Below are 13,791 nucleotides of genomic sequence, written 5' to 3' on the forward strand. Positions count from 1 at the left end.
TTGCGCAATAATGTGATATGTAGAATTTTAAACCTACAAATAAGTGTATTTGTATGATAACATGATAACACTTGTAGTGTAATGGGGTCATCAAAATAGCCTTTTACTCAATCCTGTGCTTTTTAATTTTCATTTTTAGTTTAGTATAACTTCTGCTTTAAAATTTTTTTGTTTTTTTTAAATGCAATGTTACAAACTGTAAGTGATTTTAACCCTTTTTTTTGTAATATACGACTACTGCTTACATTCACTTTATTTGTAAAAATATAAAATACAGAGGGTCCATACCAAATCAGCCAAAAATACGAGATATGAATTTTTGCTCATATCACCCAGCCTTATACAGAAGTGTACTGGAGTACCACCCGCCACGCTGATGGTACTCAAAAAAAAATTCCAAGGTTGGCATGTCTGCTATAGATGTCTTTACTGTCACTTTTAATCAGTTTAACAGGTCATAGCTGAATAAAAGTTTTCATTTTATGGAATTACTTTTATATAGTTTTAATGCTATTAAATTGGTTTCTAAAAAAAACTAATTCTTACTGACCCCGAACTTTTTAACCTTAAACTCTTTTATTAAGTGTTTCTGGAAGAAAAAAAAACAAATTCTTACTGACCCCAAACTTTTTAACCTTAAACCTTCAAAAATGTTCTGATTGGCCATGATTGGCATGACATCACACATAATTTTCACATTTAGTGTGGAAATCACTTGTTGCTCGACTGTCACATCATGACTAATGAGGACTCTTATAAAACAAAATGCAATTTTTAATTCATATGTTTTATGTAGGATTGCTGTAACTGCTGTGCGCTGGGTCTGCGTTTGCGGAGGGAAGGTAAAGGTTGTGAAGCACATCAGCACCTGAGCTACCCATGTGGACACGTCTTCCTCACGTGCTGCGAGGAGGGAGAGGAAGGACTTGCTCCACCTACGATCAAGAAAAAACAGAGGCCTCAACCGACTGCTCTTCCTAAGAAAGGTGAAATACTTTTCTTTTACACAACCAGGTGTTTTGTTTTTACAGCAGAATGTACCCATGGTTTGCAGTGTATAACCTGTAGTATATGGCTGATTTCCAGTGGGGTGAGTGAGAGTTCATATTTTATTTTGACGAACAGATCTAGACAGGGTGTCATGCCAAGAATGCGTTGATGTGAAACCCCATGAGGACCTGGAATGTCTCGGTTTTGAGCTGCATTTTTTAACACAATGTCCCAGTTATCTCTTAATAGCAGTGACTTTTGAGTTTATGTCTTCATATTAACATCAGAGCCTCAGTCATGATTTTGCTTGTTTGTTTTTGAAGCCTGGATCATATTTGGAAGCGTCTGAGGTCTTGGCTGTGTCTTGGCATTCAGTTTCACATTCAAGTTCATCACACTGCTGGCCGAGAGGTTGACATTGATGTATCAGAGGAAAGAAAGATGCCCAGAGCTGATTGGTCAGGTGTCACGTTACCGTTCAGAATAACACACAAAGATGCTGGCAAGCTGGGCTGAATCAGAAGCAGATGGCAAAGCAGGCTGTTGCTTTTCTGCCTGTGCCAGCAAACTTTCCTTCTGTCTCAAATGTTTCAGTCGACTAATTGCACAAATTTTTAACAAGATTTGCATGGAAACATTGTTCTCTTTTGGGTTTTCTATTCATCCTGTGAAATGTGCTATGTGTTTACCCTGGGTTAAGACCTGATATTAGCTTTAGAAACAGACTGTGTATACTCCAAAAGTCGATTTTTTTTGCTGCTTTTTAAATTCAGATTTGTTAAAATTAGGTAATGCAACACAATTCTTTTGTCTTAACCTGATCTTATTACGTGAAATCAATTTAAATTTGGAAAAAGAATGTTTTCTAATTTTTTTTATACTGGGAATACATGGAGAAAATCCATTAGAAATCCAGATCAACACAGACACAGAAGACAAAGAGTCAAGATTCATTCATTCATTACCTGCCTGTGCATGGTTTATTTAACTCTAAATTAAAATATGTATTTTTAAAAATTTTCATTTAAATGGCATCTAATATAAAATATATTTATATAAAAAATATAACACAAATCCATATTTGATAAAAAGGCAAGAATTAAAATAAGAAATGCATTCAAATTTGTAATATAAGTTGTAATATTTATTATTGAACATGTGTGAACATGGTCTAATACATTATGTGGTGGAAAATTGCTTGGAAATTTCCCTCAGTTTAATTAAGTGCATTAAACCTGTTTGTGGCTTACAGCTGAATAAAGTTTTCCAACACTATCCTGGCTTTTATTCTATCACCCTGAGAGCCAAAGTGTCATATCAACCCACAGTTATCAGCAAAGCCCCAATCAATAGACCCAGGTCACAATTTCTTTGAATGAGACATAAAACCCAGACTTTACCTCTTGCTATGTCTCAAGTGGCACATTCCTTTGGCCCAGTGTCTTGCTTCCCCTAAAGAGCCTACCTGATATCCTGAGGCAAGGTGAGATTTGCTGTAGCCGTGTCAGTACATTAGAGCTGACTTATTTCCTTTTCGTGGTACTCACACAGATGATGGAATAGTAAAATAGGTTCAGTGAAACTGCCTCCATAGAGGTACCCGCAGAGATGTCTTTTCGTTCTCTTTTTAACGAGACTGTTGCTAACTACGTAAGCCTTCTCAGTTGCATCAGAGGTTTAAGCGATACAAAAACAGTTGAGAGATAATTATTTCCATAAGGGCTGCTTTCTCAGGACCCCTGTCACCTTACACCCGTAACGTGATTAATTATAGCGGAAATGTTTAATCTGTTTCACCCTCCATTGCATTTACATTCAGTTAATGACTATGAGAAATATTTACTTTACACCAGCATGCTGTGTAAGGTGAAGCCGAGCCTGTTTATTATGTTTAGCCAGACGTTAATTGCCAAGTCAGTCGAACGCTTTGCCAAATTGGTGCGCAATGCTGGAAAGCCTGATTTGGGATTGACAGGACATGATTGGCAGATGGAGGACACAGAGGGCATGACAGGAACAGCTGGCAGCAGTGAAATGACAGATGTTGACTGGCGTGTTGCTTTAATATGTATTATGTTAATGTACGAGTGGTCCTTCATTGCCGTGTCATGCTGGTTGACATCTGGTTTATCCTTCATCAAAGACACTAGTGAATTTTCATTATGTATTATTAAATTACATTAATGTATTATTGATAAAAGATCAGTTGAGAAACAGTATCGACTGATCAGCATTATAAGACACCTTGATATCATTGATTAAAAAACAAACAAAAAGTTTTAGTTTTTTTACAGTATGTCTAAATCAAATTAATTTCAAATGAGTGCGATTCATACAAAAATTTATTACGTACAATTTCTTATGCAAAATTCTAAGCATTTGTAAATCTGTTCTAACATAACTTACTAAGAATAGTATTACAAACAGTTTACAAAGAAATTTGTTCTTTGTAATATATTTGTTTCATTAATAAAACATAAATGACTTTAATACATCTATTATGAAGTTTTACATTATTATATTTGATGGGACATTAAGTAAAAATGTCAAGGTCATGAAATGAGGAAAAAAGGCAAAAATGTTTGATTTGAAAAAAAAAATATTGTTAATAATTTAAACAGAATAAGGAATGAAGCTCTTTGGTTGTAAAATATTACTGATATTTGAAAAAACTTGCAAATCACTCTCCCAAAAGTTAGTGTGAAAGCCATCATGTCACAAAAAAAGACAGGAAATATTATCAAAGAGAAGACCCCTGTAGACCCTTGTGACTGTCATGCCGTTTCAGATGGCATAAATGATAACTATGCAGGGCATTTCGAAGGGAGACAATCACAGCAGCTGTTCCAGACAGAAGTGCTCAAAAATAACTGCTTCAAAGGGCCCTTCAAATCAAACGCTTTCTGTGAGTCGAAGTCTGTAAGTCTCTCAAAATAACAGTCAATTTATCCTTTTTATGACACAGGAAGGTTAGTTCAGGTTCACATCAAATTGTTTTACCCCAATAAAATGTGTAAAACATTTTACCTTAAAATGTTAGGTTAAGTAATGTATTTATGTTATATGTTATGTTATGTTATATGTTATGTTATGTTATGTTATGTTATGTTATGTTATGTTATGTTATGTTATGTTATGTTATTTCATTAAATCGAAACCTTTGTTAAAAAAACATAAAGATGAATAAAGATTTTCTAATACCCATGAAACCAACGTTAATACAGATATACTGTAAAATTTACTTTGCACTTCTAATTTTGATTTTTCATTAAATCCTCATTTTTGAAAATGATTACCAATGACAATTAGGGATACACAATATATATAAAGTACAGTTATTGGCAAACACTAGAGATTTTCTTATTTATTTAATTAATAAAAAAAATGCAACTTTCATTGAGAAAAATATCACAATAATCCACATGTAATCCAAACACACAGCTTTCCACTTCATAAGATGTTAGTTGTCGGACTGAATTTGTGTGGATTGCTTGTGGATTGTGATGTTTTTATCAGCTGCTTGAACTATCTTTCTGACAGCACCCATTCATTGCAGAGGATTTACTAGTAGGCAAGTAATGTAAATAAAGTAAATAGAGTCACATGCAAGAGATACTGTATACAGTCATATCTAACTCTATCTGATGACTTTAATCTTACTATTTCTCCCTTTCCTCAGTATCAGACAGTCAGTTTCGGAAGCAAGCATTGTCGGCTGGGGATGTGGATCCTGCAGCGAATTCACTGGAGGATTTGGAGCATGATAACTGGTGCCAGAGATCTGCACCGCTCTGCCATCACACCTGCATCAACACTCGTGAATCCTACCTGTGCGCCTGCTACCCTGGATACACACTCCTGCAGGATGCCCGCACCTGTGTGCCAGGTAAGATCAGCCCCTCTTTGAGTTCTGATGACTAAGTATACAAAGAAAAACGCATGTACTTGTTTCATACTGTATATAGAGTCAGTTTTGTATATGTCAACTGTTTTAAGATTTAACAGGTGTAGTACAATAAAATATTCTATTTGAATATGCATAAAGGTTGTTGAAAAGCAGCAGGGTTTATGTTATTTATAGACTTCCACAGCAGAGATCTGCTTCTGTATACAACATAACACATGCAAGTCTCGTCTTTATGAACTCAAAACACACACTGTCAGCCCTGCGTTAAATACAGGAATTAATCTTAATACTTGCTCAACATCCTGCCTGCACTGTTACTGTGTTACTAAGATCTGAGCGCGCTGTAAAGGGGGGTAAACGATGACGATTTTCGGGGCCCATGACTAAGAGGGGGCCCCAGAGAAGCCCCCAATAAATTTGTGGTGCTAAAAAAAAATTTATAGTAAAAAAAATATTAACTTTAAATTTCTATTTGCTGTTTCCTGGTGTCAAAAAAAAAATATTTGTTTAGGAAACACAAACGTCCGTGGGCCCCTCTCCCCCTCTCGATTATCATAAAATGGTTCAGTCCGCCCAAATTGTATCCAGTAACCAAGGCAACACACAACAGCTTGACTTCACTTATAGCGCCGCCAGATTCAGCTTGACAGAGGATGTGAAAATGCCTCAAAATCTGAAAGTCAAAAACGGAAAGAGAACAAAAATAAGAGAAGTGAAATAGGCAAAGGTCGACAGTATGTTACCCAATATTTCACAAGGAAAAAGGTGGGTTTGTAAGTAGGCCTAAATGACCGCCCGTGACAATGATCGTAGCCTACGGCACTTTTCTGTGCGAATACGCACGCTTTGTACACGAGGCCCTAGGTCTCTACGGTACCATTTTTCGATAAGTTAGCACGTTTCGATAGAGCAGGGTGCAGCGGGTGCACGGCTTTGCCTCACATGCAGCCGGTGTCGGCATCTTTGTACGAGGCGGGCAGGCGGCGCCCACTTTCAGCACCCTGCTGCGGTCCACGCTGTTGCACCTGTCTTGCAAGCAGTCTAACTTCATGAACTCTGATAAAAATCCTCTGCCAGCTACGTACAAACATACTATCAGCTGTTTGTGAGGTTTCAGTGCATCTCTTGAAGATGATGTGGAGTTGTATTACTACAATGTATTGTCAAATACAGCATGATTCAACTCTGCCACACATCTTCACCTAATACTTTCACATTATTGATCCAGACCGTTGGCAAAACTCAATTAAACAGCACAAAATTACTGCCTGTGGACGTTATAGGTAAAATGATTATATTTCTGTTTTTATTCACACAATAAATATTTAAACTAGTTTTAATGAAAATTCATGTAGTTTTAGGAAATCAGGGAGCAGCAAGGCTTTGTGATTTATTTAGACAAAGTTATTGACTATGCAAATTTCAAAACGGTCAAAATGATGCCTTGTTCATTCTAGTGTTAAAGATAATTACCATAAAAAACAAATGTTGCGGTATAAATATAAATACATTTCATTGTATTAAGAGTGCTCAGTGTTTCCGTTACATTTCAACTATCATGTTAAAATATATAGGTTAGATTAGATTAACTTTATTGTCATTGCCAGTGTACAGTACAAATATGTACAGTACATTCATACAAATATAAATATATGTGAATACACTATATGACACATGTACAGCTATGCACAGTATATACATTTACAGTACTGAAGTAGTGCACTATTACAGAGGACAAATTACGGGTGTGGACATGGGATGGAGTTCAATTGTCTGATTGACTTAAATATATGCGAATGATAGTCAAAATACCATAAAAACGCATGATTTTATGTAAATTAATATGAAAAAACTCTGTGTTGGGGCCCTGTCAAGATTCTTTTCACAAAATCCTTAGCAGCACACCAACAACACACCTGCACTGTTACTGTGTTACTAAGATCTGATTTGGATTAGAAATTGCCTCAGATAACTCTGTGTATGCTGTGAGTGCCTTTAGATGTGTGCTTGTACAAACAGCAATCAAGTGAAGATTTTTATGATGAGTCAGTGAATTAGACGTCCTGATATATTATTTTTAAACCTTTGAACTCGAAGGAACGAAGAAACCACATGAATAATATTCATTCATTATAAAGCATATGCGATTTTACATAGAGCTGAAATGCAGTAAAATCACCATCAAAAATGATCCAAAAAATGAAAATATTTACTCACACCTCACATCAGAGTTACAATAGTATTATATACTATTACAGTTACTTTACTATTACCAATTACTTATTAATGTAATAAAAAAATAAAATTTAATTTTATTTAAAAATTTAATTTTATACATTCTATTATATTTTAGTTAGTTGCCAGGTCAGCATTTCTAACTTTATTTTAAGTTTTTTTTTTTTTTTATCTAATATTTATATTTTATTTCAGCTTTATTTCAATTATCAAAAATTTGTTTTAGTAGTTTTTTGTTTTTGCTAACAGTAACAACACTGCATGTTATTTTAAACCTCTGTGAGATTCATTAAAAAAAAAAAAAAAAAAAATTACTTTTTGAAGAGTATCCTAAAAGTGATACATACAACTTATATTCCACATCCATAAGTAAATAACTGACAAGAGTTCATTTCTGGGTGAACATCTCAGTTAGATATGTAACCCTTGTTTCTTGAAGGAGGGAAAGGAGATGTTACATCAGTGACTGACGAATTGGGATTTCGCCTGAAAGACCCAATCACCCCTTTAAAATAATCACTTTTTGTTGCTTTGCAGCCTGAAATGAAGATGGACATAGTTTTTGTTTCATACAGCTGTATTTACTCAATGGTAATTTACAACATCCAAGTGAAAGATATAACACCAACATGTCAGAAAAAAATAAAAACAGTCAGACTATGGGCCGAACGTTCTGCAGCTCCTCTTTGATGTCTCAACATGCTGTCATGTTGAAATCCAGAGAAAAGCGATCTTCTGCAGAGGGGTGAGCTCTTTTTCCCACAAAAACCAAAACACAAGAATGTACATGTCCTTCAGGTCAACCGCTGCAAACCAATCTTGGGGCCAAATGCACTCGAAGATGCATTTTACCAGTCACCGAGATGTTGAGGATGTGAATGTTTTTCTTCCTGAACGGAACAAACAAGGGGTGCTGCCACAATCTTCAAAAGACATGGGGTGGGGGACAGCCCAAAGGGTAGGACTTTGTACTGATATACTCGCCTTCTAACGAAAGCGTAGAAACATTTTAGGAGGATAGAGACATGAATGTAACCTGACTTCATGTCGAATCTTGGGGCCAAATGCACTCGAAGATGCATTTTAGCGTTAACATCTTTAATGGGAGCTTGTGAAATGCCTGATTCAAGACATGCAGGTCGAAGATTGGTCGTAAGGGCTAAAAAACCTGACTTCATGTCGGCTGGAGGGTCTTGCTCTAACGCGTCCTTTGCCAGTAGGACTGCAATTTTCCGCACACAGGACATTGGCATTCTTGCCCACCACTGAGATAAACCGAATGCCATTGAACCTGGGGGGACACTGGGTGAACTGAATCGCATAGCCAGGTCTGACCGTCGGAATGAGCCAGAGAGAAGGATTGGAAAGAGCCAACAACCATGCAAGCAGGACTAATGGGACCACAGATGTCCCTGCAGTGGGGCAGTGAAGTGGAGCGAGGAGGTCTGACCCAGAAGGCACAGCATTTCGGAGTGGGGTGTGTAGCGCTGTGTAGCTCTCGCCAGACTCCAAAGTTCCCCTGAGAGAATGAAAGAAGTCATGTGAGAATGCATTGTGTCCTTGAACCCTGAACTCCTGACTGCTGGCGATAGAGGGGGACAAGAGTGGCAATGCCCAGTGTCGCTCACAATCATCTAAACCCTCTTGTGACCCTGAGATTGAGGAAACTGCTCTTTCTTTGAGAGATTGGGTACAGCTGAATGAGGGAGTTAGCGGCGTCAACAGAAGGAAAAAGAAAGGATTCTCCACACGGCCTTCCTCCGGGGAAAGGACTGGTGTGGTCATCCACTCCTGAAGAGCAACTTCCTCCATCTCCAGGTCGCCCGTCTCAGGTTCCATGCTTCGCTGGATGCTTAGAGGGTGCAGTGGAGGCTGGGACAGGCAGCGTCTGCTTCCTGCATCTCGCTCCTCTCTGCACCCTAGGTGGAGGCTGCTGCTTGGGCTGTACTTGAGCGGAGGTGGACGAGGACATAGCAGGACACCATCAGCGACGAGCAGGTGGGGGGAATGCTGCACGGTGGAAGCAGCAGTAGGGCACCGGGGCAGGATGTGTTTAATAGCCTCCGTCTGCTTCTGCACTGCTGAAAATTGCAGGGCAAAGTTCTTGACAGCATCACTGAAGAGGCTGTCCTGAGAGATCGGGGAGTCGAGAAAATTAGTTTTGTCAGAATCCCTCATATCCGCCAGGGACAGGTTCCTGGACTAAAAGTGTGGACATTGTCTCCCCAACAGAGCATGCAGTGACTTCCGTTGCCCGGAGGGTGAGGTCCGTCACTGTGTCCAAATCCTGCATCAACTCTGGATCAGCACTACCCTTGAGTGCCTTGGCCTGATAGACTAGCAGGAGCACCATGACATGCAGGGCGGAAGCGGGCACTCTGCACCACTGTCTCAACAACCACCTCTGACGCGCCGTCACACCAACACACAAAGAACTTGCTCAAAGATGAAAGAAGAGCAGAGTAGTATTAACTGCTTGGCTCCGAAGCAAAAGATGAATGTGTGAAATGCAACATTTCCTTACATACTCGGAGTAAAAAGTAGTGGTTTGCAATGCAGATCTCACTTACTAATATTCATTGGCTTGTTTTGTACCACTTGAAGGTGACTGGAGCTCTCAGGCAAGATCCCAATTATTCAGTCACTGACGTAACGTGCCTTAAACACTACAGACTGAAATTATTTATCTTGTTTCCCTAGTTATCCTTGGCTAGGAAGCCAAAAGATGTGTAATTATTTATCTTGTTTCCCTAGTTATCTGGCCAAAACATAACAAAGTTTGTAATTATTTATCTTGTTTCCCTAGTTATCTGGCCAAACCCTAACAACACCACTGCATGATGGGATTGTCATCATGTGTCAATATTGTTTTTACGTCTCTGGTGACATGGAAGTGTTGATAGAGATAGTGTTGTTCTGCTCCAGTGTGAAACTTGACTCATGATCTCATGTCAGGAAAAAAAAAAATACAAAACAAAAACCTCTCCACAAAAATCCACATCACACTATAAAAAGTAGGAATTATGAATACAAGATAAAAATATACAAATTTGCAAACACAAAAAAAAAAAAAGCACTTTCCATAATTTCTCATTTGGTCATGATCATATGCAGTTCCTCAAAGACCATCTAAAAGATGCAGAATGAAAAAGAATGACTCACTCTTTTCTCTCTCTTTTTTTCCACAGATAACCAGGAAGAAGACAACAGAGTAAGTGAGGAAGACAGGCAGCTTACAGTAGCTCCAGCAAGACAAGAAACTGCTACTCAAACCCTGGTCTTACGTAACCCATGTGCAGGTATGTGGTATACGATGCCATTGATCTAATTGATTTTCACCATAACAATAAACATGGTAGCATATTTTATTATTACATTATAGTTATGTAATATATTAATAATTATATAGTTTTATAATATTTATATATTTATCATACATACAAAATGTTTTTTACGTATATTGATTATCAACCTCATTTATTGATCACACACAATACACACACACATATTCACATACAGTCATACATATTAAATGTGAAATTTATTCGTTTTTGTACCTTATAAAGTATCACATATGCAAAGGCAAAAATACTGATTCATTTTTTTCCCCGTTGATTTATTCATTATAAAAATAAATTATGCAAATGTTTTGTGGTTGGCTGAACTCAAAATTTGAAATGAAGTGGTTTTTGATCAGCAGCCGGCCTGTTAGTCATGTCTTGGCATAATGGGTTGTTTTGATGTGCGCATAACATTGTTCTTTCAATTGTCATGAGATGGACACAATATTTCAATGATCTGTAACATTCTGGCACCGTGACAGAGAACTAAATTCCAGATTGTGTAGCCTTACAGGTACTGTAAGGTCATTCTACTGTTCTGCACTACATATGTTATCTTAATAGAAACATGCTGAACAGAGGAGAAAAAAACTTTTCCTCCTCATCCAGCTGGCCATCCAGAAGATATAGCACTTTACAAGATAAGTCTGTAGTACGCCACAAGGTTTAATGTATATCTGGTTTGGGACTGATGGTAGATGTTTAAGGACTTAAGCATTTACTGGAAGTCTGTGTTGTCTGGGGCACTGTCGTGTTTCTGGAGTATCAATCAGTACGGAAATGATCTGGAAGTATCTGGGCGACTCATTAAGTCATGCTGATTACAGTTTGATTTTTAAGTTAAATCTGTTAGGGCCATACAGAAGGCCCACACTCAGCCTGATGAAGGCTCTGTGCTTTTATATCTGGGCTCTTGCCCAAAAAAATGTTTCATCACTTATAAATAGAAATGGAAATAAAATAAAATATACTGTACATAAAAACTTATTTTATTTCAACTAGTTGCCAAGGCATCCATTCTCATTTTCTTTTAGTTTAACTTTAAGTACAAAAATAGCTAAAACTGAAAGTGAAATAAAATAAATAAGAACTATATAGACATATTTAAGAAAAAAACTATATAATGTAATGTATAAAAAAGAAGTGTGAAAGATGCATTAACTGAGTTTTGCAATGGTCTGCAGGTAATGGGCCCTGCTCTCAGCAGTGCTCTGTTGTTAGAGGACTGGCCCAATGTTCCTGTTTCCCAGGATTCTCTCTGATGGCTAATGGACACACCTGTGAAGGTAAAGTACTCTAAATTGGTCTAAAACTACACACACAATCTCTTCTCAGTGCAGCTGTCAGAAAACCCCGATAACCTTGCTAACAAAAATATGTTCCTTGAAAGTTTTGCTAACATTACCATTAAGTTATGAAAACAGTAATTTAGTATCATCAATTTGTGAGGCAACAGTGCTACCCACTGAGCCACTGTGCTGCCATGCTTATAGTAATGTTGATATTATTCAAAAGATAAAAATAGATCAATTCTAAGCAATTAATTTCTTAAAGACTTTAAAAAAAATTTAAGTACTAAAAACTGTTAAGACACACTTTTAAGAGTGTTTGCAGTTTTCCAGAGTTCATTAAATATTTAAATTAAAAAAATAATAAATAAGACATTTTACTGTAGTAGTACTGTAGTACTACTGATATTTTACTGTAGTAGTACTGTAGTACTACTGATATTTTACTGTAGTAGTTCACTAAGAGTTAAAGGGAAAGTTAACTAAACTTTAGAGGATCATTTTTGTTAGCTGGGATGAAGTCAGTGTATATACAACATGCAGTCATTGTTTATTCCTTATGCATGTCTTGTTCAATTCTCTTTAATGATCAAACAAGTAGTAACATTTAAAAAAAATTAGATGAACATCCAACTAAGCCATTCCAAAAAATATGTTCCATGTATGATGTATAAATAACTTTTTTGTTCTGACTTTTATAGATCAGATAACTTTGAACAAACATTCGTTCAAACATTCATTAAGGATGTTCCAAGAATGTTTTTTCTCAATGATATGAGAATGTTCATAAAGTAAAAATAACATTGTAAGGATGTTCCATGAATGTTGTACTCATAATGTTTTATGACATAATAATGAAAACATTCCGCAAATAATAATATTATAGGATGCTTTGAGAATATTATTCTAAGAATGTTTTCTCTCAACATTATAAGAACATTCATTAAGTACAAATGATATCATAAGGATGTCCCAAGAACTTCTAAGAACATTTTCTCGTCACATTATGAGAACGTAATTAACTATCAATAACATTATAAGAAGGTTCAATAAACATTATCTTAAGAACATTTTGTCCTAACATTTACATAACTTTTAAAAAATGTCAATGAAAGTTATGGGAAAGTTCCCTGTTAGCTGGGAAAACTGTCATACTCCACTAACCAGTCCCTTATTGGACTGAATCACTCATGTATAACAGTTATGCCCAAAGGATTATGACAAGAGATTTTTCATGACCTGAACATCCCAGTCTTACCTGAGGATCTGCTTCCTTCAACTTCGCTGATCCATGACCAATTACTCTCCTTCAGCCCTGACTACAATAATAAACAGTGACCTCAGCCCTGGGTTCGACAGCTCTGCTCTCTCACAATACATCTTCCTGTCTGATCTGACACTTTTACCGCATGTTTATTTACTAGACTGATAGTGTTGCAGACAATATATTTCAAGGTCTTTCCAATCCATATCCTGAACTTGTCATGGAGGGTGCTAATAAAATTGCCATGCACAGCTGTTAATATAAACTGGATCAGAAACACAATATTTTGTTGGTGTAGATTTCTTTATTTAATTTACAGTATGACACCTGACTATGAATGACTGTGACAGAAGAAAAATGTGATACAGTAAGAAAAAAATGTATTTAACGTATTAATTAAATATAATAAAACAGATAATTAAACGCAATTTAGAAACAATCACTAAAAAATTTTTTTTCATATTTTTTACTTTTTTCAGTAATTTGAATGTTATTATCTATATATTTTTTTTTATCTTTTCCAGTTTATCAAATACATTTTTCTTGTTTTAATGATATTTATATATTTTTACTGTCTAGATTTTTTAGACTGTAAACTGACAAGTATAATGTTTATGATAAATACTTTAAATTAATTACATTTTATAGATCCATTACATTTTTGATGAATCTTAGACTCCTACTTTTATAGTTTTTTTTTTTTTTCTTTTTTTTTACACATTTCTATGATTAACATTTTTCTATGTACAATATTCAAAGGGCTTG

General features: G+C 36.3%; 1 protein-coding gene across 1 annotated transcript in view; it reads left to right on the forward strand.

Moving 5' to 3' along the window:
* Nucleotides 1-13,791, forward strand: part of LOC109049262 (fibulin-2-like) — a 50,990-nt gene that overhangs the window by 21,462 nt on the left and 15,737 nt on the right. Inside the window, exons 5-8 of the mRNA XM_042766478.1 lie at nucleotides 797-986; nucleotides 4,670-4,876; nucleotides 10,321-10,431; nucleotides 11,658-11,759. Of these exons, the coding sequence (XP_042622412.1) occupies nucleotides 797-986; nucleotides 4,670-4,876; nucleotides 10,321-10,431; nucleotides 11,658-11,759 (610 nt within the window). The remainder of the gene's footprint in view (nucleotides 1-796; nucleotides 987-4,669; nucleotides 4,877-10,320; nucleotides 10,432-11,657; nucleotides 11,760-13,791) is intronic.

The sequence above is a fragment of the Cyprinus carpio genome, chromosome A11 (assembly GCF_018340385.1).
Source record: "Cyprinus carpio isolate SPL01 chromosome A11, ASM1834038v1, whole genome shotgun sequence".
Taxonomy (NCBI): Eukaryota; Metazoa; Chordata; class Actinopteri; order Cypriniformes; family Cyprinidae; genus Cyprinus; species Cyprinus carpio.